An 18,521-nucleotide genomic window follows, 5' to 3' on the forward strand; every position below is an offset into this window, starting at 1 on the left:
GAAAGATACAAAACCAAGATTATTTCTTGGTTTTCAAGCTCTTGGATCTCCTAGTATATGCAACTCCATTAGACATAACAATTGGAAAATTCTTCTCATTTTGTCTCATCACACTAAATAGATATATCATGTCATCAAAACCATTCAATGGAGTATAGATATCAAGTAGTAAACCATGCTCTTGAGAGAATGGTGGCAATACTTTTGCTTGAGAAGAAGACCAGGCATCTCAAAAGTTGGAATTCCAATTTGTGGAATCCTTGTGCTTGCATATCAACAAAGTTCAAAGCACCAATGAGGTAGCTAATGACATGTTCATCCTATGCCCTCTTAAGGAATAATGACCCTTCTTGACAAGACCCTACTTGTAGAAACAAGAAGACACTCAACCTTACACAACTCCTTTGTGGGTTGGAAGTCAAGGAGAGGGACCCTTTTGTTGAATAGAATTCACATTTCACATTGTTTTACACAATTCTATCGACCAAAAGAGTAGGTCAGATAGACACCTATCACATGCTGACCCATGAGTAGATGTTGCTTAGGGTGTAATATCAATTCATATCTACCCACCCCCAACCCCCAAATTTTTTACTGTGGGGGTGGGGTTTTGGTGTTGGGGGGGCAAACAACTTGCCGAAGGGAAATTTACCTCCCACGTCGAATATAATTTTCTACTCTAGTCCTCTCTCTCTCTCTCTCTCTCTCTCTCTCTCTCTCCCTCTCAAACTTGAGTATCACCAAAATAAATACAAAATACCCAAAACAAGAAAACCTCCAACCATTTTGTCAAAAATACCATCTCCAGCCAAAAAGCACTAAGTGATAAAGATAAAACCACACTAATGATGCAATCAATGGAATAGCAACGATAACTTTGCCTCTTGGCAAAGTGGCACCTACATAAATATGCCAACACACTCTACAACAAAGTAATGTATGGAGCTAATCAATGATACAATCAATGGAATAGCAAGGATAACTTTGGCCTCTTGGCAAAGTGGTACCTACATAAATATGCCAACACACTTTGCAACAAAGTAATGTATAGAGCTAATCAATCCAACATCCTACACCTCTGCAAAATTGAGGTACCATCATACTCATGAAGAACTATAAAATCTCCAAAAATTCAAAATAACAATGAAACTTGATTGTTGAATCTCCAATCTACTCTTAAAATTTAAAACTTTTCTCAATACCATAAAAGGATGCAACTCTCTTGCGATTCCACGAGAAAATGTGGAAGGCGTCCTACTAAACGCCACAAGGACTTACCACATATGCACTTTATCTGACCCCCCATGGCATCATGTGATTGTGCAAGAAGTCAAGTCTAACAGTAAAAAGAGTGCTCAACCATCAAAGCTTCCTTTGGATGGTTATGTAGTCTCAAAAATTAAAGCATACATCGAGAATAAGATGTCTTGAGTTGAAGACTCGTTGGGAAAATCTTAAGGTCTCTTAAAATTGTTCTGATGTCATTAAATATTTATCCTTATGTGACTGAAAAGGAAATGGGGTAACCAATCCAACAGACTTGGGTGATAGAAAGGGTCTCTCTCTCTCTCTCTCTCTCTCTCTCACACACACACACACACACACACAAACACACACACAGAAAGGAGAAGAGAACTTTTAAGCTCCCACACACACCCAATCAGAACAACCTTGAGCAAAGCATGTGGACCCTAAGGAGTAGAGTAGAAACAGTCCAAAAATTAGAAAAACAGGATTTTGTAGCATTGCCTGGGCCAAAAATGGTTTTTCAATTGAAGAACCACAGAGAGAGAGAGAGAGAGAGAGAGAGAGAGAGAGGGCATTAGCACGGAGGGCATATGAAGCCCTCTCATGTATACAGTTAATTTGTTGTCGTTTGACCTTCCAAATAGTGATCGCCAGGACTTCCTAACGTTTCAACGCACTTTCTACTTTACATCTTTAAAGCTTTCAATGCATTCTTCATTTGAAATGAATTGAGGGCACCTACTACTTGCTGTTCTCACTCAAAAACCACACCTAAAACTGCTTCGATTTGATGAACGTCACTTGATTAGGCTTTAGAAATTCTGTGAAAAAGTATCCCTGTTGCTCTGTGGTAGGGCTACTTTTGCTCTTAAGGCCTTGGCAGTGAAGCTAAGTAGGAAATCGAAAGAGGAATTAATCAAATTCTTGGATGCCAAACCTGCACATCGAGGCCTGAGGTATCCCCTTGATTTCAAGGTACTTCTCGCAGATAGTGGTGCACTCAAGAAGGAGATTCTCACCTAAAGTCAAACTCTTCAGCTCGGGTTCACTTGAAATTTTGCGATGAAAAATCCGATGGTATCCAAAGGCCCTGATGGATCAAACCTTTGAACTAGATACTTCTCTTCTTCCTTGAGCAGTTTCCTGGATGTTAATAGTCACAATATGAAGGACAAACTAGACATCAAAACACCAGTGAGTCATAGCTGTATTACTTACTTGCAAGATACGCCATCATCCAACGTTCCAATCAGGCCAGGCTCACCCAAGTAGGGACTCTGCACAAAAGTAACAGCATCTCATACTTAGCTTGATTTCACGATTTGCTGGTCCAATGTGACTGGTGATGACTACTTGGCGTAAAATAAACAGCCTCTCATTCACTTTACATGTGATTATGCCCATGTGGCATTATACTATCCAAATATCAAGGCACCACTTAGAAGGTTCACAGGCGCCAAACATCTCAAGGAGGCAACACAGAAGAAATGGACTCGAGCATACCTGATGTATAAGCGATAGACAACCGTAGGTATCCAATGCATACCGCACCACAGCCTCATTCTCTCCCGGATTAATTGTACATCTGGAGAGAGACTATGAGTAAGAAGCATCCCCAAGATCTGAGACTAGACAACCAGAAATGCAACCAGGTCCTCTTATTCATATATGAATCACATGCTCTGTTCCAGCACATAAAAGCACTAAGACCATCTCTTCCAAAAGGAAAGAAAGTTCCAACTCTGGGGGTGGCAACTAGCCAAGAGTAGAGTACCAGCTCATAATAGAGAGCAGTTCCTGCCCTACATGATGCCCATGCTGGAGTAGCCTTGATTACACAACCATTGTACAGGCGTAAGCAAATCAAGCTTACTTGACTAAAACTTGAAACATCTGAAATCCTAATGTAAGCTAAATACTAGAATTGAATACTACTACGAACCTACCTACGAGAGGCAAAACATAACCAAAGTAGTACAAAGTTCAAAAATTGACAATACGCGACCTTAACTTCGCTGCTTGTCCAAACAGGAAGAATAAATTATAAGACCATCACATGAACTCTGATGGGTTGCTGCATCATGGCGTCAATCTCCCTCTATACAGAACCTCGTAGGAACTGCTCTTATGTTAGTCACGTGGTTTGCTAGAGATAGGAGGCTGTCGAGGTCTACTAATCTCTGCAACTCCGTGTCCTAGGGTCTTGTTAAGAGCTGCTGCTCTATAAGAAATCCATTTCCTGACTCTGTTAGGGTGTGAAGAACTCCGTAGTGAAGCATGTCTCGGCCTGTGAAGCTCCAACAAGCATGGCATAAATAGTAAGCGTAGTCCATTGCCTTGGACAAAGGCCTGAATCCCTCTGTAAAGAGAGAATGAAATCGTCCCAAAATCTGCCAATATACTTGGCATCAACATATGTAGAGCTCCTCAGCCTCTGGCTTTAAGTCCCATAGCTGGTTTACCCGCTGCTCTCGGGGTACGAAGTAGACCAATGAGCACATGTGCTGCAACTATGCAAGGGCTGCATATCCTCGTGTCGATCTCCAAACTGCTGCCTCTCTCATAGAGAAAGAGGGTCCTGAGAAAATGACTCCCAGTCTCCAGATATGTGCAAGACTCTACATACTCCGCCACTTCCTAACATTGGTGTTAACTATCATCACCTTCACAGACAAATCTCTACTCTGTGCATAGCTCTGTAATGCATCTATGTAATGGGAGGGCACCACGTGCCAACGGAAAAGAATAGACTAAATAGACTTTAGGCGCTTCAAACCAACTGAACTGAAAGAGAAACACGGCACACACACATGGAGTGGCGGAGTTCCACCCCAAGAGAACTCTGACCCCAAACCATGGCGCCCCTTTCGGTATTCTTTATATTGCGACAACTCAATACAACGCTAGCACCACTGCTCTGCATCTCCATGGCGCCCCTTTCAGTATTCGGTAATTCTCTGTTTTGCGCTCTAATTCATGTGCCGATCACTCGTGTGGGTATCCCTCGAGCTCCTACACCTGTAGGGTCACTTAAGATTCATCGCGGGAAATCTCTCTAGTTGTCCTGTATAAGCACCCAAGGCTTTCTCGAGGCTCCCCTGGAGTTACCTTGTAGTTAAGGTGCAAAACCCTAAACCTGCAGAAAAACACAGCAGGCTGTAATTTTCTGTTTCGCATTATTTTCAGCGGAGCAAACACGTCCAAAAGCTCCCGCACACAATGGGACAATTCCCCTTTGAATTGGATGAATTTTCATGCGAGAAAACTCTCGGTTTTCGCAATTCTTCACGATGGAACTGTGCGTATCTGTGGGGATTAGCAATTAGCTAATCCAGTTCTTGTACAGAAGGCTCTTGCCTTGGCAAACGCGCATAAAACCCCCAGAACTGTACATGGTCAGCAAAGAAGCCCAACTAGAGGGGCATTACCCTATGTGAAAAGAGAAGAGAGGGATGCACGAGAGAAAATCATCGCGCTACATGAGACAACAGAGAAGGCAAGCTTTCCATTAAAGCTATGATCACCTACACCCACGATAATGGGGAGGAGCACCACGTGCCAACGGAAAAGAACAGACTGAACAACTTTAAGCACTTCAAACAACAATTGAACTGAAAGAGAGAGATGGAGCACACGCGAGTGACGGAATTCCATCCCAGAGAGTACTGACCCCAAACCTTGGCGCCCCTTTCGGTATTTCTTTATATTACTTGAACTCAATACAATGCCAGTACTCGCGCTCTGCACCTTCATTTGGAAGAGTGCCAGAGACTGAGCCCTCTGCACTTATATAAAGGCCCTTGGCCTTGAAAAGCAGTTTACATGAAAAGCTTGAAACTCAAAAGCAACTGGCTCAAAAGCGGGCGCCCAAAAACAAGCAGCGCGTTTTGCGGAAAATCCGTACAACTGCCACGTCAGCAATGTAAATCGCGGAAATCCGTACACGCTACCACGTCAGCATGTGAGCGCAATTTGTGGAGTATCCGTACTACTGCCACATCATCAGCTGCTACGCAAATCTCTATGTGTGTTGGTCGTGCTTTATTTTAATGCCTTTAGGTCCTCTGGGAACTCTTCTTTAAAATTAGGCCACACTCTGGGTCCTGTAAATTTATGGGAACTCTTCTTTAAAATTAGGCCACACTCGGCCAAAGTTTGCAAGTTGGTGAAACTTCTTTTGCTCCTTCTGCTGCTTCTAGGGTTTAGGCTTCTTGGTCGGGATCTGCACGTTGGCTCTGTTCTTCAGTGGCTTGGCACGTCAGTAGTTTGTGACATCCCCCCTTCTTGAAAGAAAGTAATCGTCTGCGATTACAACATATCTTCAAAACAACTTAAGTTAGCTCAAAAATTAATGAGGGACATTCCAAGGGACAATCCGTTTTCTCATTCCAAATCGAAGCTCTTGATTTCCTGGGTCGTTGGCTTCCCAAAAAAATCTTATTCAGTGGTGGACACATCATAATGCAACACAAATGCTCACATATGCATGTTACAAGACACAACGAACAGCGCCGCTGAGCACTCTCCCGAGACAAACGGTCTGCGGTATGAAGCTACTCAACGACTACCTCGTCACTCCCCTCGCAAATAACCTAAAAAGATGAGTTCACAGGACTAGTACAACCAAACGCTCCCTAGACTGCAGCCTGCGTCGCTTGGAGGTTCAAGCATACAACCAAATGCTCCCCGGACATCCCGTTTCTCACTACTCCACCCGGGAGTAAATTACCAATCAATGAAACCAGTATTAAACAGAGTCAAACAATTGAAATCACTACCAAGATAGGTTTAAAACAGATACCATCCATTTCAAACAACACTTTTTTTAGCATGTGAAAAAACCTTTGACCTTGCCAGGTTTGGGGCCAATACCTTTGGGCATGGAACTACATTGGGCCATGTCGTTTCGAATTGAAATGTGATTTAAAGTTGTGAAGTATTTTTTAGTGAATCTCTTTCTTGTGTTGCAACAGATTCTAGACTTGGGGTGCCCAAGTCGGTGACAGTGGTATCAGAGCACGGCCGAGTTCTCTTCTACCGGAAAATACGACCTTCTCCTCACGGCACATATGGATTCTAAAAAGAATTAGACAATTCCATCTGCCACCTCCGAAGTGGGAGGCAGTAAGGAAAATTCAAGCGGATTATCAAAGAATGAGTACGGGCCACCTCGGCCTTCGTAATATCAACTCATGGAGATGCAACGTCAACAGTAAGTTGACGAGTGCGCAAAGCAGATGCTTCAGTTTGCCAAGGATCCACAATATGCCAAACTTTTGACCCTGCACCTGATGGATGAAGTGCATACTCATTGGCAGAAAGCCATTGAGTCACCAATAAAACCGGCAATCAAGAAACCTCCTGTCCCAAGGATGTTTACTGAAGATGAACTCGAGGACATTGTCGAAAAACGAGTCAACCAACCATTTGGGTCAAAGGAGAAGCAATTGAAGAAACGTAACAAGAGAATTGACTTCCCTGGTTACTAGGGCTGAAAATCCTATTTGAGAAAGCAAGAAAACAGAAGTAGCGTATATGTTTTGAAGCATTGTTTAGTTCGTCCTCATCTTCTTCTGACAACTCGGATAGCTCATCCTTTTCTGACTCAAGTGATGAGGACATAAAGGGCAAGAACTGACGAGTGGATTTTATGTTTTATTAAAAAAGGAAGCACTTTTACAGAGCTAATCAGTATGATTTTCTCGACGACAAGGGCAAGAAGGCCAAGGAATTCAAAGAGGGTGGACAAGCAGTAAAGTTCGAGATGCTCCTAAGGCTTTAGCCTTTATCCAACAATTTGACATAGCATTTTTTGGAGGCCGCTATACAGAGCACTCCAAGATTAGACGGGCAGCATCCTTTCTGAAAGGTAATGCACGAACATGGTAGTCCAATCTTTTGTTACGGAAAGAAGCTCCGACAGAGTGACTGAAATTCAAGAAACTCTTTATTTCCTATTGGCTCACTCAAGATTATGAACGAGATGCGAGAACTGATTGGAACCATCTTCGGATGATCAGAGGTCACACTTTGGATGATTACTGTGAAAGATTTTGGGATACTTTCCTTCCGACGTCTTCTTTCAAGAAGATCAGTTTTAAGGAGCAGATTGAGAGGGTGGACTCCCCAAAGAAATTCAAGACTACTGCCTTGAGAAGAAGTCAAAGTCCATTCAACAATTGATGGGACATGCTAAGCGGAGATTCGCTATGCATTCGGGTAACTTGACTTACCCACCAGATGAACCTTTGACAAGTCAGAACAAAAACAGACGACAAACAGATACACAAACTCGACTGACAGAAGAACAGAAAGATACACGATCTTGGTTGACAGAAGACCGGAAAGATCAATATTTCAAAGCAGGAAAGTGTTTTGGATGTGGAGAACAAGGACATATCGTTGCACGGTGCCCCAACAAGGCACAAGAACAAGGATGACTGACAGAATGGAAATACAACGGAACGAGGAGATACTTGTTCCAGAACAAATTTTAGATAGAACATTATGGATGAATTAGCATTATTTTGCTGTATGAATTTATGAAATAAGACTTTTGGAAGAAGATTTTGATTTTTCGATGAAACCAAAGTTTTATGGAACAACCTGTTATTTGTGAGCATATAGCACGATTAAGGATGAGATGATGATGACTCTGGAGCAGTGACAGCTCCCGAATGAACGTGAATTGAAAAAGAGCGAGAAGATACTCGTTCAGAAACAGATACTGACTTTCCAAGATAGAAAAGAGAAAGGTAAAATGAACGGTGGTTCTTAGTTAAGAACCATCCGGCATTGAATGCGAATTGAATGGAGGAGGACCTAGCAGATACTCCTCAGATTTGGAACTTTACCTCGACGCTTTTGGTCTAGCTGTGGCTATTCCAAGAGTTCCCACAAATTAGCGGGTTGAATCAGGTGTAGGCGAGACTGCACAAGAGGGGAGTTACTCCACTCCTGTGTCACAAATTACCTCGATGGAATAGAGTCACTGATTTCCCTTTGGGTTTCAGCGATATTAATGGGTTGACAATATTCTACTAAATGACTTAATGAGAGAAGTACTTTGAAATGGGATCCCCAGAAATGATTTCTCGCACACGACATCTCTCTCTCTCTCTCTCTCTCTCTCTCTCTCTCTCTCTCTCTCTCTCTCTCTCTCTCTAGCACTCTCTTGCACTCTCACTCACAGTTTGCATTCCACTCTCGTTGTTTTGCTTATCGCACATTCTCTCATTAAGTCAAGGAAGGCTCTCCCTTCCCGTCAGTAAAAAGAACCTTGAGCACCCACTGATCACTCATCATATCAAGTAGAGGCAAAGATTCCAACAATCCAGTCATTGAGAAGTTGACGTTTAGTAAGTATGATGGGAAGATGGATGCATTTGTGCTTCATTCTTGGTTGCATCAATTTAATGCTAACTTTGCGACTAACAAGAAAACAAGCAACAATAAAGTGTTGACTGTTGCCATGTATCTAGCAAATGATACCATTAATTGGTATCAAGCTTGGCAAGAGTCACAGTTGGCTGAGCATCTTGAGAGTGCCAAGGAAGGCATACCCCTCTCTTTCAGTTGGGTCGACTTCCAAGACAAGCTCAAGGCTCGTCTCATGCCACCGCAATACCTTGATATTAGAGTGGTCTTAAGCAAAATGGATCTCCTGTTATGTCTTTTCTAACCGTATTTTGCAGAATGGCCTTCAATTGCATAAGTCGGATGAGGATCGCAAGGAGGCTTTCCTCTTTGGCTTAGACGAGTACATCAAGTTTGATGTGCAAGTTTTCAGCCCTAAGGACTATAATGACGCCGTCAGAATCGCCTTAGCATAAGAAATGAAGCATAACAAAGACAAGCCGAAAGAGAACAAGTCGAGTACTTCTCAAGACCAACCGAATGGTAAGCAGGGTAAGACCATTGGTAAGCATGACGATAATTCTTCTTCTCAATCTTCTTCTACACCTCAAGCACAATTTCTCACAATGATGATGAAGGAAAGGCTAAAACTCAGGACACCCCTAAGTTGATGCCTGATGAAAAACCTGCTCAAGAAATTTTAGGAGGTAGGTTAACTCTTGCAGAACGAGCCGAATATGCCCAAGACAAAAGATGTTTTAAGTGTCACACTAAACGTCACATTAAACGAGATTGTCCTACAGAAGCACCTAAAGAACCCACAGAATCCACATCATCTGTGAATGCACTCAGTGAGAACACTAATGTGTCCGAAGTTTCTCATGATCATGTAGATGAGTCTCTCATGCAGTGTTATGGTCATGTGAATAGTACACGCATTGTGATCTTGTTTGATTTAGGTAGTCTGCATGATGTGATTAGTGACTCTAGTGAAAAGCTCACGTTTAGAAGCTCTTCCCGTAGATCCCATTGTGATCTCTAGTTTTGCTTCTGCTTCTGGCATGCACTCTTCTTTTACACATGAATGTCCTGATGTGACAGTGTTAGTTCACAATGTCGGTTTTCGTCGTAGATTTGTGGTTTCTCCTCTCAAAGGATGTGATATTTTTGGCATCAAGTGGTTTAAATGTTATAATCCACACATTGATTGGAAAGAAAACACTCTCTCCCTCATAGTTGAAGGAGCACTTCCCGTGGCCCTTCGCTATGACAAGAACATTCCGTCTTTGCCACTAGTCTCTCACTCTCATGATTCGAAAGAGGATAAGACACGTAGTATGATTGTCTCTCTCAGTACACAGTCCCACAGTCTAGAAAAGCATGAGTCATTGCATGAAAAGAACTCTCTTGCTGTCATGTCTTCTCCGAAGCACGACACACATTTTATGCATCACAGCGATGTGATTTTTCATCAGGATCATGAAGTCTTCAAGTTGCTCCAGTCTGTACCAAGTACACCTTGGGATGATCGTCTAGCTAGATGGTTCCAGTCTTGTGAGCAATTTGGTGGTTTGAATGATTCTGTGCCTAGTAAAGCTAACCTCATTGTAGTTACGATCAGTCACGCAAGACCGATCTTGGCTCTCGAGTCGAGGTCCAAAGAACCCATTCAAGAAGTATTTTGCCTTTCCATGCTTAGTCAGTACGCATTGTTTGAGTTTCTCATTCGTGACGATCTCTTGTATTTTCGTCACTGTCTTTATATGTTCCCTTTTCACAAGTATGCCTTATTGCACAATGCACATGATTCACTCATGCATGAGCACGGATGTATGCAGATCACTCTAAAAAAGATAAAGAGTTTACACATGGGAAATCTATTTTTGATAGTGATCTTATTTAGTGCTCTATAGTCGACACACATGTGATATGTGTCGTCTTTCTTTTGCACTAAAAGAAATGGTGAACAAAATGAAGAGGAGCTAAACCTCACCATCCCTTTTTCCACAAATTCATACACTTGCCTCATGATCTCCTCTTGTTGAGCTTGTGAAACTCCATAAAGAGGCTTGTTAGACACTGAGCTTCCTAGTAGGAGCTCAATTGCATGGTCATCATCCCTCATTTTAGAGGTAGCTCACGAGGGATGTCATCAATGAAAACATCTTGGGATCCATTTTAGGAAATTAGACAACTCTAGTTCCTCTTGATTCCCTTTATTACAAGGATATGGTGTTCCCCGACTCATTAGCATCCATGTACATGCTCTTTTCCCTGTAGGTGAAGTAGATTCTTCTTTCAAGGAAATTCATGTTGGAAGCCATGCGGTTAAACCATGGTGCCCCAACGATAACATTCTCATGTTTGAGAGGGGAGATGAAGAAATCCTTTTTGTCCACATAGCTTTGGACATGAAGCCTTAATTTTCCAATTAAGGAAGTAACTGAGACGTCTTGTCCCTTGATAGCTCCATTGGCTTTCAATGCATCTCCCATCTCGTGGGCTTGTATGCCTAGCTTGGTGGTCAACTCCGTGGATATGAAGTTGTGAGTTGAAACAAAATAAAGGCATCATGCTCTTGCATCTTTCCCCAAGCATAGGGAAAGGAGAAATCCTTGGCAATGAGCATCCTCTTTTGAAGCTTCAAACATAGAGGCTCTAGGAGTCTCATTGCGGGCAATTCTCTTGGGGCAAGGACGATAAGCATGGCCTTGCTCCCCACACTTAAAACATTTGTATTCCTTATGAAAAGCTTCTAGCTCTTTAGGAGAGAGTTTATATTTACCTTTGTAACCTCCCTTCTCCTTGGACCGATTGTTAAGGGGACCGATTGTTGTTGTTTTTGTTGGAATAGCCTTGGTAAGAATTTTGGGCATTGGTTTTCCCCTTTGCATTACTTTTGTCTTTATTTTCCATGGGCTTGACATTTTGTCTAGCCCCTTGTTGGAAATTGATACGCGAAGCAACCATGGTGTGATGGATTACTTTGGTGATAGAACTAGGCTGTTGAGAGTTGACATACTCGGCCATCTCTTTGGGTAATCCCGCACAGAATTGTTGCTTTTGCTCGGCGAAGTCTATCTTTTGAAAGGCAATAGCCTTGAGATATAAATCCCAAAACTTGTCCACATATTTGTGGATAGACTCATGGGAGAGAAGATTCAAACTCCACCATTCGGTGAGCACTTTGTCCTTTGCATCGCTTGCAAGAAATTGCTTCATGATGGAAACTCGTAGAGTTTTCCATGTCTTTGGGGCTTCGTCGTTGCAATGAAGGCTACAACACCATTGACGAGCCGATTTTTTTTTGGAAGTGCATAGCTACATGGCGTAGCTTGGAGGACTGCGTGAAGACCTTGTCTCCAAAGGCCCATCAAATTGTTGGATGAAGGCCAATACTTTGTTAGTAGCACCAAAGGTGCCATCATAGGTGAGAAAAGAGATGCTCTTTCCTCCCTCTTTGAGCTTCTTGAGCTTTTGTGACCTTCGGCATGCAGGGTAAGATTTGCGATGTCCTCCCCTCTTGTTTTCTCTACGAGAATAGCCATAGCTTTCATCGGTAGAGGAGGAAGGTCAAGAAGAAGGAGAAGAGGGTGACCTCTTTCTTGTCCTTTTCTTCCTTTGTTTCCTCTCTTCCTTTTTGAAGTGACGAGGAAAAGGACTATGGGTTAACCGTTTCCTCTTGGGAGGAGTTGGCGATCGTTTAGTCCGCCTTCTTCGTGGAGCCACATCTTCGGAGAAATTTAGGGATTCATTACTTTCTTGATCTTTGGATTCCGCCTCTCGTATGGAAGAGAGTCTTCTTTTGGGGGTCTCATCAAGACGCCTCTTAAGCTCTCTCTCCTTCTTCTCCAATCCCATAAGCACGAAGTTGTTGAGTAACTTTGGCTTGCAAAGCGGAGTTGCCCATAGCTTGTTGCAACCTAGTGACAAGATAATTAACAAACATGGGGGCATCATCATTAGCACCTTCATGTCAAAATCAAAGTTATCAATGTTCATTCTACTCTCTTGGTTATTTCAGCCATGTTAATTAAACTTAGGTATTTACTTAGTGTATGCTTTGGCAATTCAAAACCTTAGTTGCTACTCCTCTTAGCCTTTGAAAATAGGCACTTTAAGTATCTACATCCACGGCTCGAATTGGTTAATTATAGAGTAGTGGAGTGAGTCTAACATAGCGAAATTACCGAGGGATAGCTCCTTTCAGACTTCTTATGGCTCAATAATGGTAAAGCCGTAGGCAAGTCTAAAAAGACTCAATTATTAAAACCAAAGCTCACGAGGTGTGCACCATATCCCACATAGTGGGCTCAACAAAACCGATAATAGATCCCAATCCCACTTACCTTGATATAATTAACAAAATCAACCATTAATAGGCTACTTAAGGACCTCTCTTCTTAAGCAAGAAAAAGAGAAACCAAATGCTCTGATACCAATGTAATGAAAATGGCCTATGAACTTTGAGAGTAGGGGAATTAGGAAATTAGATAAAGCACTTTTGTGAGATTACTTTGTGAGCATAGCGGGTGAACTTAATTGATGGTAGCAACATAAACATGGTACTTAGTTAACTTGGCATGAACAATACTTTTGCAAGAGAGAGAGAGAGTTTAGAGAACATGACAATAGTTGAGGACCGGATTCATACGGAGCCGGTCCCCCCTCCAATAGGCATTTGTATTATAGTTTCTCCCATCAAGAGAGACTTCGTACAATACAATCTTTGTGTTCCTTGTGACCTAGGTGATGCAATGAAGATGAAAGCTTCATGCATCACAAACATAACATAAACTTTGTAGAAAGCATTAACTATCCCAAGCCTCAGTCAAAAGGCCTCAAATACCTTCGAAGGTGGAGAGAGCTAGCGGGAAATGAGGATAGGGAAGTGGAAGAAGAAACATTCCATAGGAGAAAGAAATAATTCCTCACTTATCATCACTCTTCTTCTAGCATACATAATAGCATTAGTAATGAAGATGGAGAAGATGGCAAGCTTAAGCATTGAAGCATGGATCTTGGTTGGATTTGAATTCCATAGCCAAGAGTGTTGGTGTAGGCTCTCACTTCTCACAAGCTTAAAGAAGAAGGTGGAGTTCCTCAATTTCACCAAGTGAGAATGGATCCACAAAATGAGTGCGTGTGTGGTGTATATCCCCCCAGGCCCTAGCACCCCCCTTGCTTGCTTGGGGCGAGTTGTAGCTTTTACACATGTTTCAAGCTCATTGGACCCCTCTCCCCCCTAGCCAATCACATGCATTCAAGTACATGGGTAGTCTTTGGACAAGTGTCCTCCTTACCTTTTAGAGAGAGAGAGCTTGAAAATATCTAGATATTTGTCGGATGGAACTAGAAGCTCATTGGATCCCTCTTTAGCCCAACCAATAGCATTCAAACACACCGTGTGGCTAAGCATAGGGAGAGGCTGACATGTGTCCCATGTGCCCTTTGGGTGAGTGGAAAGTTAAGTCAAAGATCTCCTAACTTTAAGACTTTCATGCATAGGAAGCTTCTCAAGCACCTTCCTCATTAAGTTTGTAGGGTCTCTTTTTGACTCAGGCACCTTACGCCCCATGTATGGGAAGCTTCTCAAGCACCTTCCTCATTAAGTTTGTTTTACTCGAGCACCTTACCGCCCATTAAGTATGACAAGCACCTCAAGTACCTTAGTAATCAAGCATGACAAGCACCTCAAGCACCTTAGTCATCAAGCACGACAAGCACCTCAAGCTTAGGTCGGGTTCTCACCTCAAGCTCAACCCTAGCTTGCCTAAGGTCAAAGGACTTTTAACACTAACTATTGGAGGTCTTTAATGAAGCTAACCCGAAGGTCTTTTAAGCTTCATTAAATGCACATTGCTCTTTGATAGACTACCTCCTTTTGGACCCTTATTGAGATGTAACCATCTCTTCTCTTGGTCCCTTGCTGAGGTAAGTTTAGAAGCACTTATTGCACATTGCTCTTTGATAGACCATCTCCTTTTGGACCCCTATTGAGATGCAATCATCTCTCCTTTTGGTTCCGTGTTGAGATAGGTCTAGAAGCACATGTCTCTATTCTAACTCTTGTTCCCGTTTATTCTCCCAAAATAAATGATCAGTTTAATATGAGAAAATCATTTGGTCAAGTTAGATATTATATTTTATGACATTGAGAGAGAGCTTGAGAGAGAGAGGCTTGACTCCATGAGAGCTTGAGAGAGAGGCTTCACCTCTTGAGACCAAGGGAGAGAGAGCTTGAGGGCAAGCCCAAGGGAAATGAAATGAAATGAAATATTATATTAACGTCTTCAAAAGGCCAGAATGACCTATGAGACCAATCTCTTACAAAATGGTGAATCTAATACCATGTCTAGGTACAAATGAACTAGATACTACTACTAGAATCCATCCTCATCTGCACTCTGGATATTGAGAGAGTATGGCTCGAATCCTCTGCTGTAGTCTCCATCGATGCTGCGTAGCCCCTCTCCTCAATCGTGGCTTGAGAACTTGAGGCCCGAGCGGCGAGGGTAGAGCTTGAGAGCAAGGGAGAGAGAGCCTTGAGGCTTATTCCATTTGTGAAGGAATGGGGGGATTTTTTCTAGCCGTTGCTGCTGTTCCGGCCGTTCTTGCCCGTTGCAGTTTTGTCCGGCCTGTCGGAACGCTCGTCCATTCCGGGACATTCCCGGCAATTGCAACCGGCCGGAACGTCGTTCCGACGTTCGAGGCTCTGTCCAATCCGTTCCCTGGTAACTATGGTTTAGGTAGCCTAGGTAGTGTTCTGGCACCCTTGTGAGCTTGTACACGGGCCGTGCATGTCTAAGCACTCAGTAGCTGCATACCTTCTGATTGCACAACCCAGAATCATTAGCATCAGTACCTAGTACCCAACATGAGCATGTTCCACCGCATGACCCAGTTTGCGATCGCATGTGAACCACCTTTTATAGTCACTTATTTAATCAGTGACTTTTTGTCGATTAAATTGTGGAGGCGTCCTCTTGCACTGCTCGACCCAATTGGATGCATCTATATAAGGAAGGCTAGGGAGCTTAGTAGAAGCAAAAGAGGTAGAAGGCACAAGGAGGTTCAGCAAGCATCAGCGTTTTACAGACCTCAAGATCTTTAGCGTTTTTCTCAAGAGAAGACCAGCGTTTTCAGCAAGAAGAACTTAGCCTCGCGAGAACCTGTAGCACCTGTTTTGCAGATCCTCGCCGTCACGACCCCAACACCCAGATCAGCCTAGCGTTTTTAGTTTTCAAAACAAACCAGCCAACATTTTGCAGATTCAGCCCAGATCAGCCAGCGTTTTCTGTTTTCAGCCTCTAGTCAGTCAGCGTTTTGCATTCTTAGCCCTTGCAAGCATGGAAGGTAGCAGATCCACAGCAAGAGATCTTAGCGTTTTCAGAGTTCAGCCCATTGTCGTCGTCGTCGTCGTCATCGTCATCGTCATTGTCATCATCATCGTCGCCGTCGTCGTCATCAAGTACCACAACATCTAGAAGCATTGTACAATCTAAAGCAAATACCTCTCTATTGCTAGAGAGGGGGGCCCTTGCCCTTGGAGGGGGGTTTGGAACCCCATTTGGTGTCCTCTCTTCTCTCTCTAAGCACCCGGACAATCCATGCCACAGGTGAGCGCATATAGATGGGAGACACCATGCAGACAGGAGACCAGATCGGAGCATCGAGGACGGGGCTCAGGGGGAGTGGCAGTTCTATTCAAGGAGGAACTGCAGCCACTGATATAAATAGCACGCAAGGATGAACAAGCTAGGTACATGTGGGTGAGGCTCAAGGCAGAGACGGGTAGATACCTCTACATAGCTTTTTGTTACTTTCCTCCTAATACGTCAGTATATGCATCACCTAGAGGACAATCCCCCTTTGCTATTTTGGATAATGATATATGGGAGTTTTCCAAGGATGATGACATTATCATACTAGGGGATTTCAATGCTAGGACTGCCCACCACCAGACAATATTTTATGATACTTCTGAAGAAATGCTTAAGGAGCTCGACGTCACAGAGATGGGTCTGTCCAGACTATCACAAGATGAGGAATACACTGAATATGGCAGATACTTGATAGATATGGGAACCGCACACAGATTGGCCATTGTGAATGGCCTACAAAGATTTTCCACAGCAGGAGGTTTTACTTGCTTTCCACACTGACATGGTGCCAGCACAGTGGATTATGTTATGGCCCAGCCAGGACTCGTTCCATTTCAGGATTTCATGGTGGGCACTAGGCCAGTTGGAGTAGCAATTGATCATGCTATCGTGTCTTTCACCCTGACCTTTCAGTTCAGCACAGCTCCATTAGGAGAGGTCCCCACACACACTCAGCATACCTTCATGAGGGAGACGGATTCTGAGTATATGGATGAGATATACAGGTAGCTATGCACCCAGGAGCCGGGACGGCCACTAGACGAACTCACTCAGATACTGATAGAGACGCTCCATGATGCAGCATCAGAGGCATACCCCCATAGCCAGCCTACACGGAGGCGATCTGGGAGCATGCCCCAGAACAGTTGGTATGATGAGGAGTGCAGAGAGACGAGGATCAAACTACAGAGGGAAGTGCTCATGGGTATTACCACACATAGACAGTCACGGAATATCTTTCGCCGCCTAGTGCGACGAAAGAAAAGGACCCATCTATCTCAGCTAGAGCGGGATCTATATCAACTATTTATAAGTCACGACTCAGGCGAAGCATGGAGGCTGTTCCACGAGCACTCACCACCACCAGCGATCACCTCCACTGAGACATGCCATCTCTCTACACAGCATCAAGGCAACCGCCTCTGGCGAACCCACTAGAGACATGCCCGGAGACATGTTCTTTATTGCAGAGAAGGTAAAGAAAGCCATTGATAGGATGAAGACAAGGAGGGCACATGATCATGATGGTCTGGTAGCAGAACACTTCCTCCATGCCAGAGATATGCTTGCAGATTTCCTGGCTATAATGTTCAATCGAGCCATGTATGAAGGCTTCCCGGAGACTTGGAGTGTGTCTACGATTGTGCCTATTTTCAAGTCAGGAGATCCCATGATTCCCGTGAATTATCGCACCATCATGGTTGGTCACACATTAGCTAGGTTGTATGCATCCGTTCTTGAGCAGGAGCTGAGTAGATGGGCAGAGCGAGAGGGCATAAGAGCACCACGGCAAGCAGGTTTCAGGAGAGGTTTCTCCACTCTTGACCAGATTCTGACACTCAGAGCTATTATTGAGGAGGGTAGACACCATGGCAAGAGGATCTATTGTAGCTTTGTGGATTTCCGCAAAGCTTTTGACACAATGTTGAGAGCCAGAATTATACGCAGACTACAGGACATGGGTGTGCCTACAGAGCTGATATGGGGTACTCTGGCTCTATATAGGACAGTGATGGGGCAGGTACGCACCACTGAGGGAATGTCTGACATGGTCCACTCCACTATTGGAGTAAAGCAGGGATGCCCCTATCCTCGACTCTTTTTGGGATGTATGTGGATGAGTTTTCAGACTATGTAGAGCGTCAGGGGGGCATGGGGGCACAGCTAGCAGGGACATGGATTCCGTTGTTACTATACGCTGATGATATTGTGCTGATTTCTGACTCTCCAGAGGGGATGCAGTGTCATTTGGATGCTCTGCATACATTTGCTCGTGACAGTGGATTGTTTGTCAATCTGGGGAAAACCAAGGTTATGGTGTTTAACACCACACCAGAGTGGGTCAGGAGGTCGGCACCCACATTTATGTATGGCCAGGAGACTGTGGAGTACACAGATACATATACTTATCTTGGAGTAGTCTTTGGTGGACTGCTGTTTTCACTAAGGAGAGCATCAGAGACTAGACTGACAAGAGCATATGCAGCTTTGGGCGGACTGGAGAGGATGTGTTCGCAAGTTCAGTTTCAGGAA

General features: G+C 43.6%; 1 protein-coding gene across 2 annotated transcripts in view; it reads right to left on the reverse strand.

Annotated features, from left to right (window-relative positions):
* Positions 1 to 1,750: 1,750 nt before the first annotated feature.
* The window catches only part of LOC147465866 (NOL1/NOP2/sun family protein), a 48,600-nt gene continuing 31,829 nt past the window's right edge, over positions 1,751 to 18,521 (reverse strand). The window contains exons 11-13 of one of the 2 annotated variants that reach the window (XM_086522503.1): positions 2,752 to 2,833; positions 2,467 to 2,525; positions 1,751 to 2,391 (exon numbers count right to left, since the gene is read on the reverse strand). In XM_086522503.1, coding sequence (XP_086378629.1) covers positions 2,283 to 2,391; positions 2,467 to 2,525; positions 2,752 to 2,833 — 250 coding nt within the window. In that variant the 3' untranslated portion in view covers positions 1,751 to 2,282. Of the gene's footprint in view, positions 2,392 to 2,466; positions 2,526 to 2,751; positions 2,834 to 18,521 lie in introns of those variants that run through there. The other variant, XR_015189527.1, reaches the window with a different exon arrangement.

The sequence above is a fragment of the Adiantum capillus-veneris genome, chromosome 1, assembly GCF_014529385.1.
Source record: "Adiantum capillus-veneris isolate H3 chromosome 1, ASM1452938v2, whole genome shotgun sequence".
NCBI lineage: Eukaryota > Viridiplantae > Streptophyta > Polypodiopsida > Polypodiales > Pteridaceae > Adiantum > Adiantum capillus-veneris.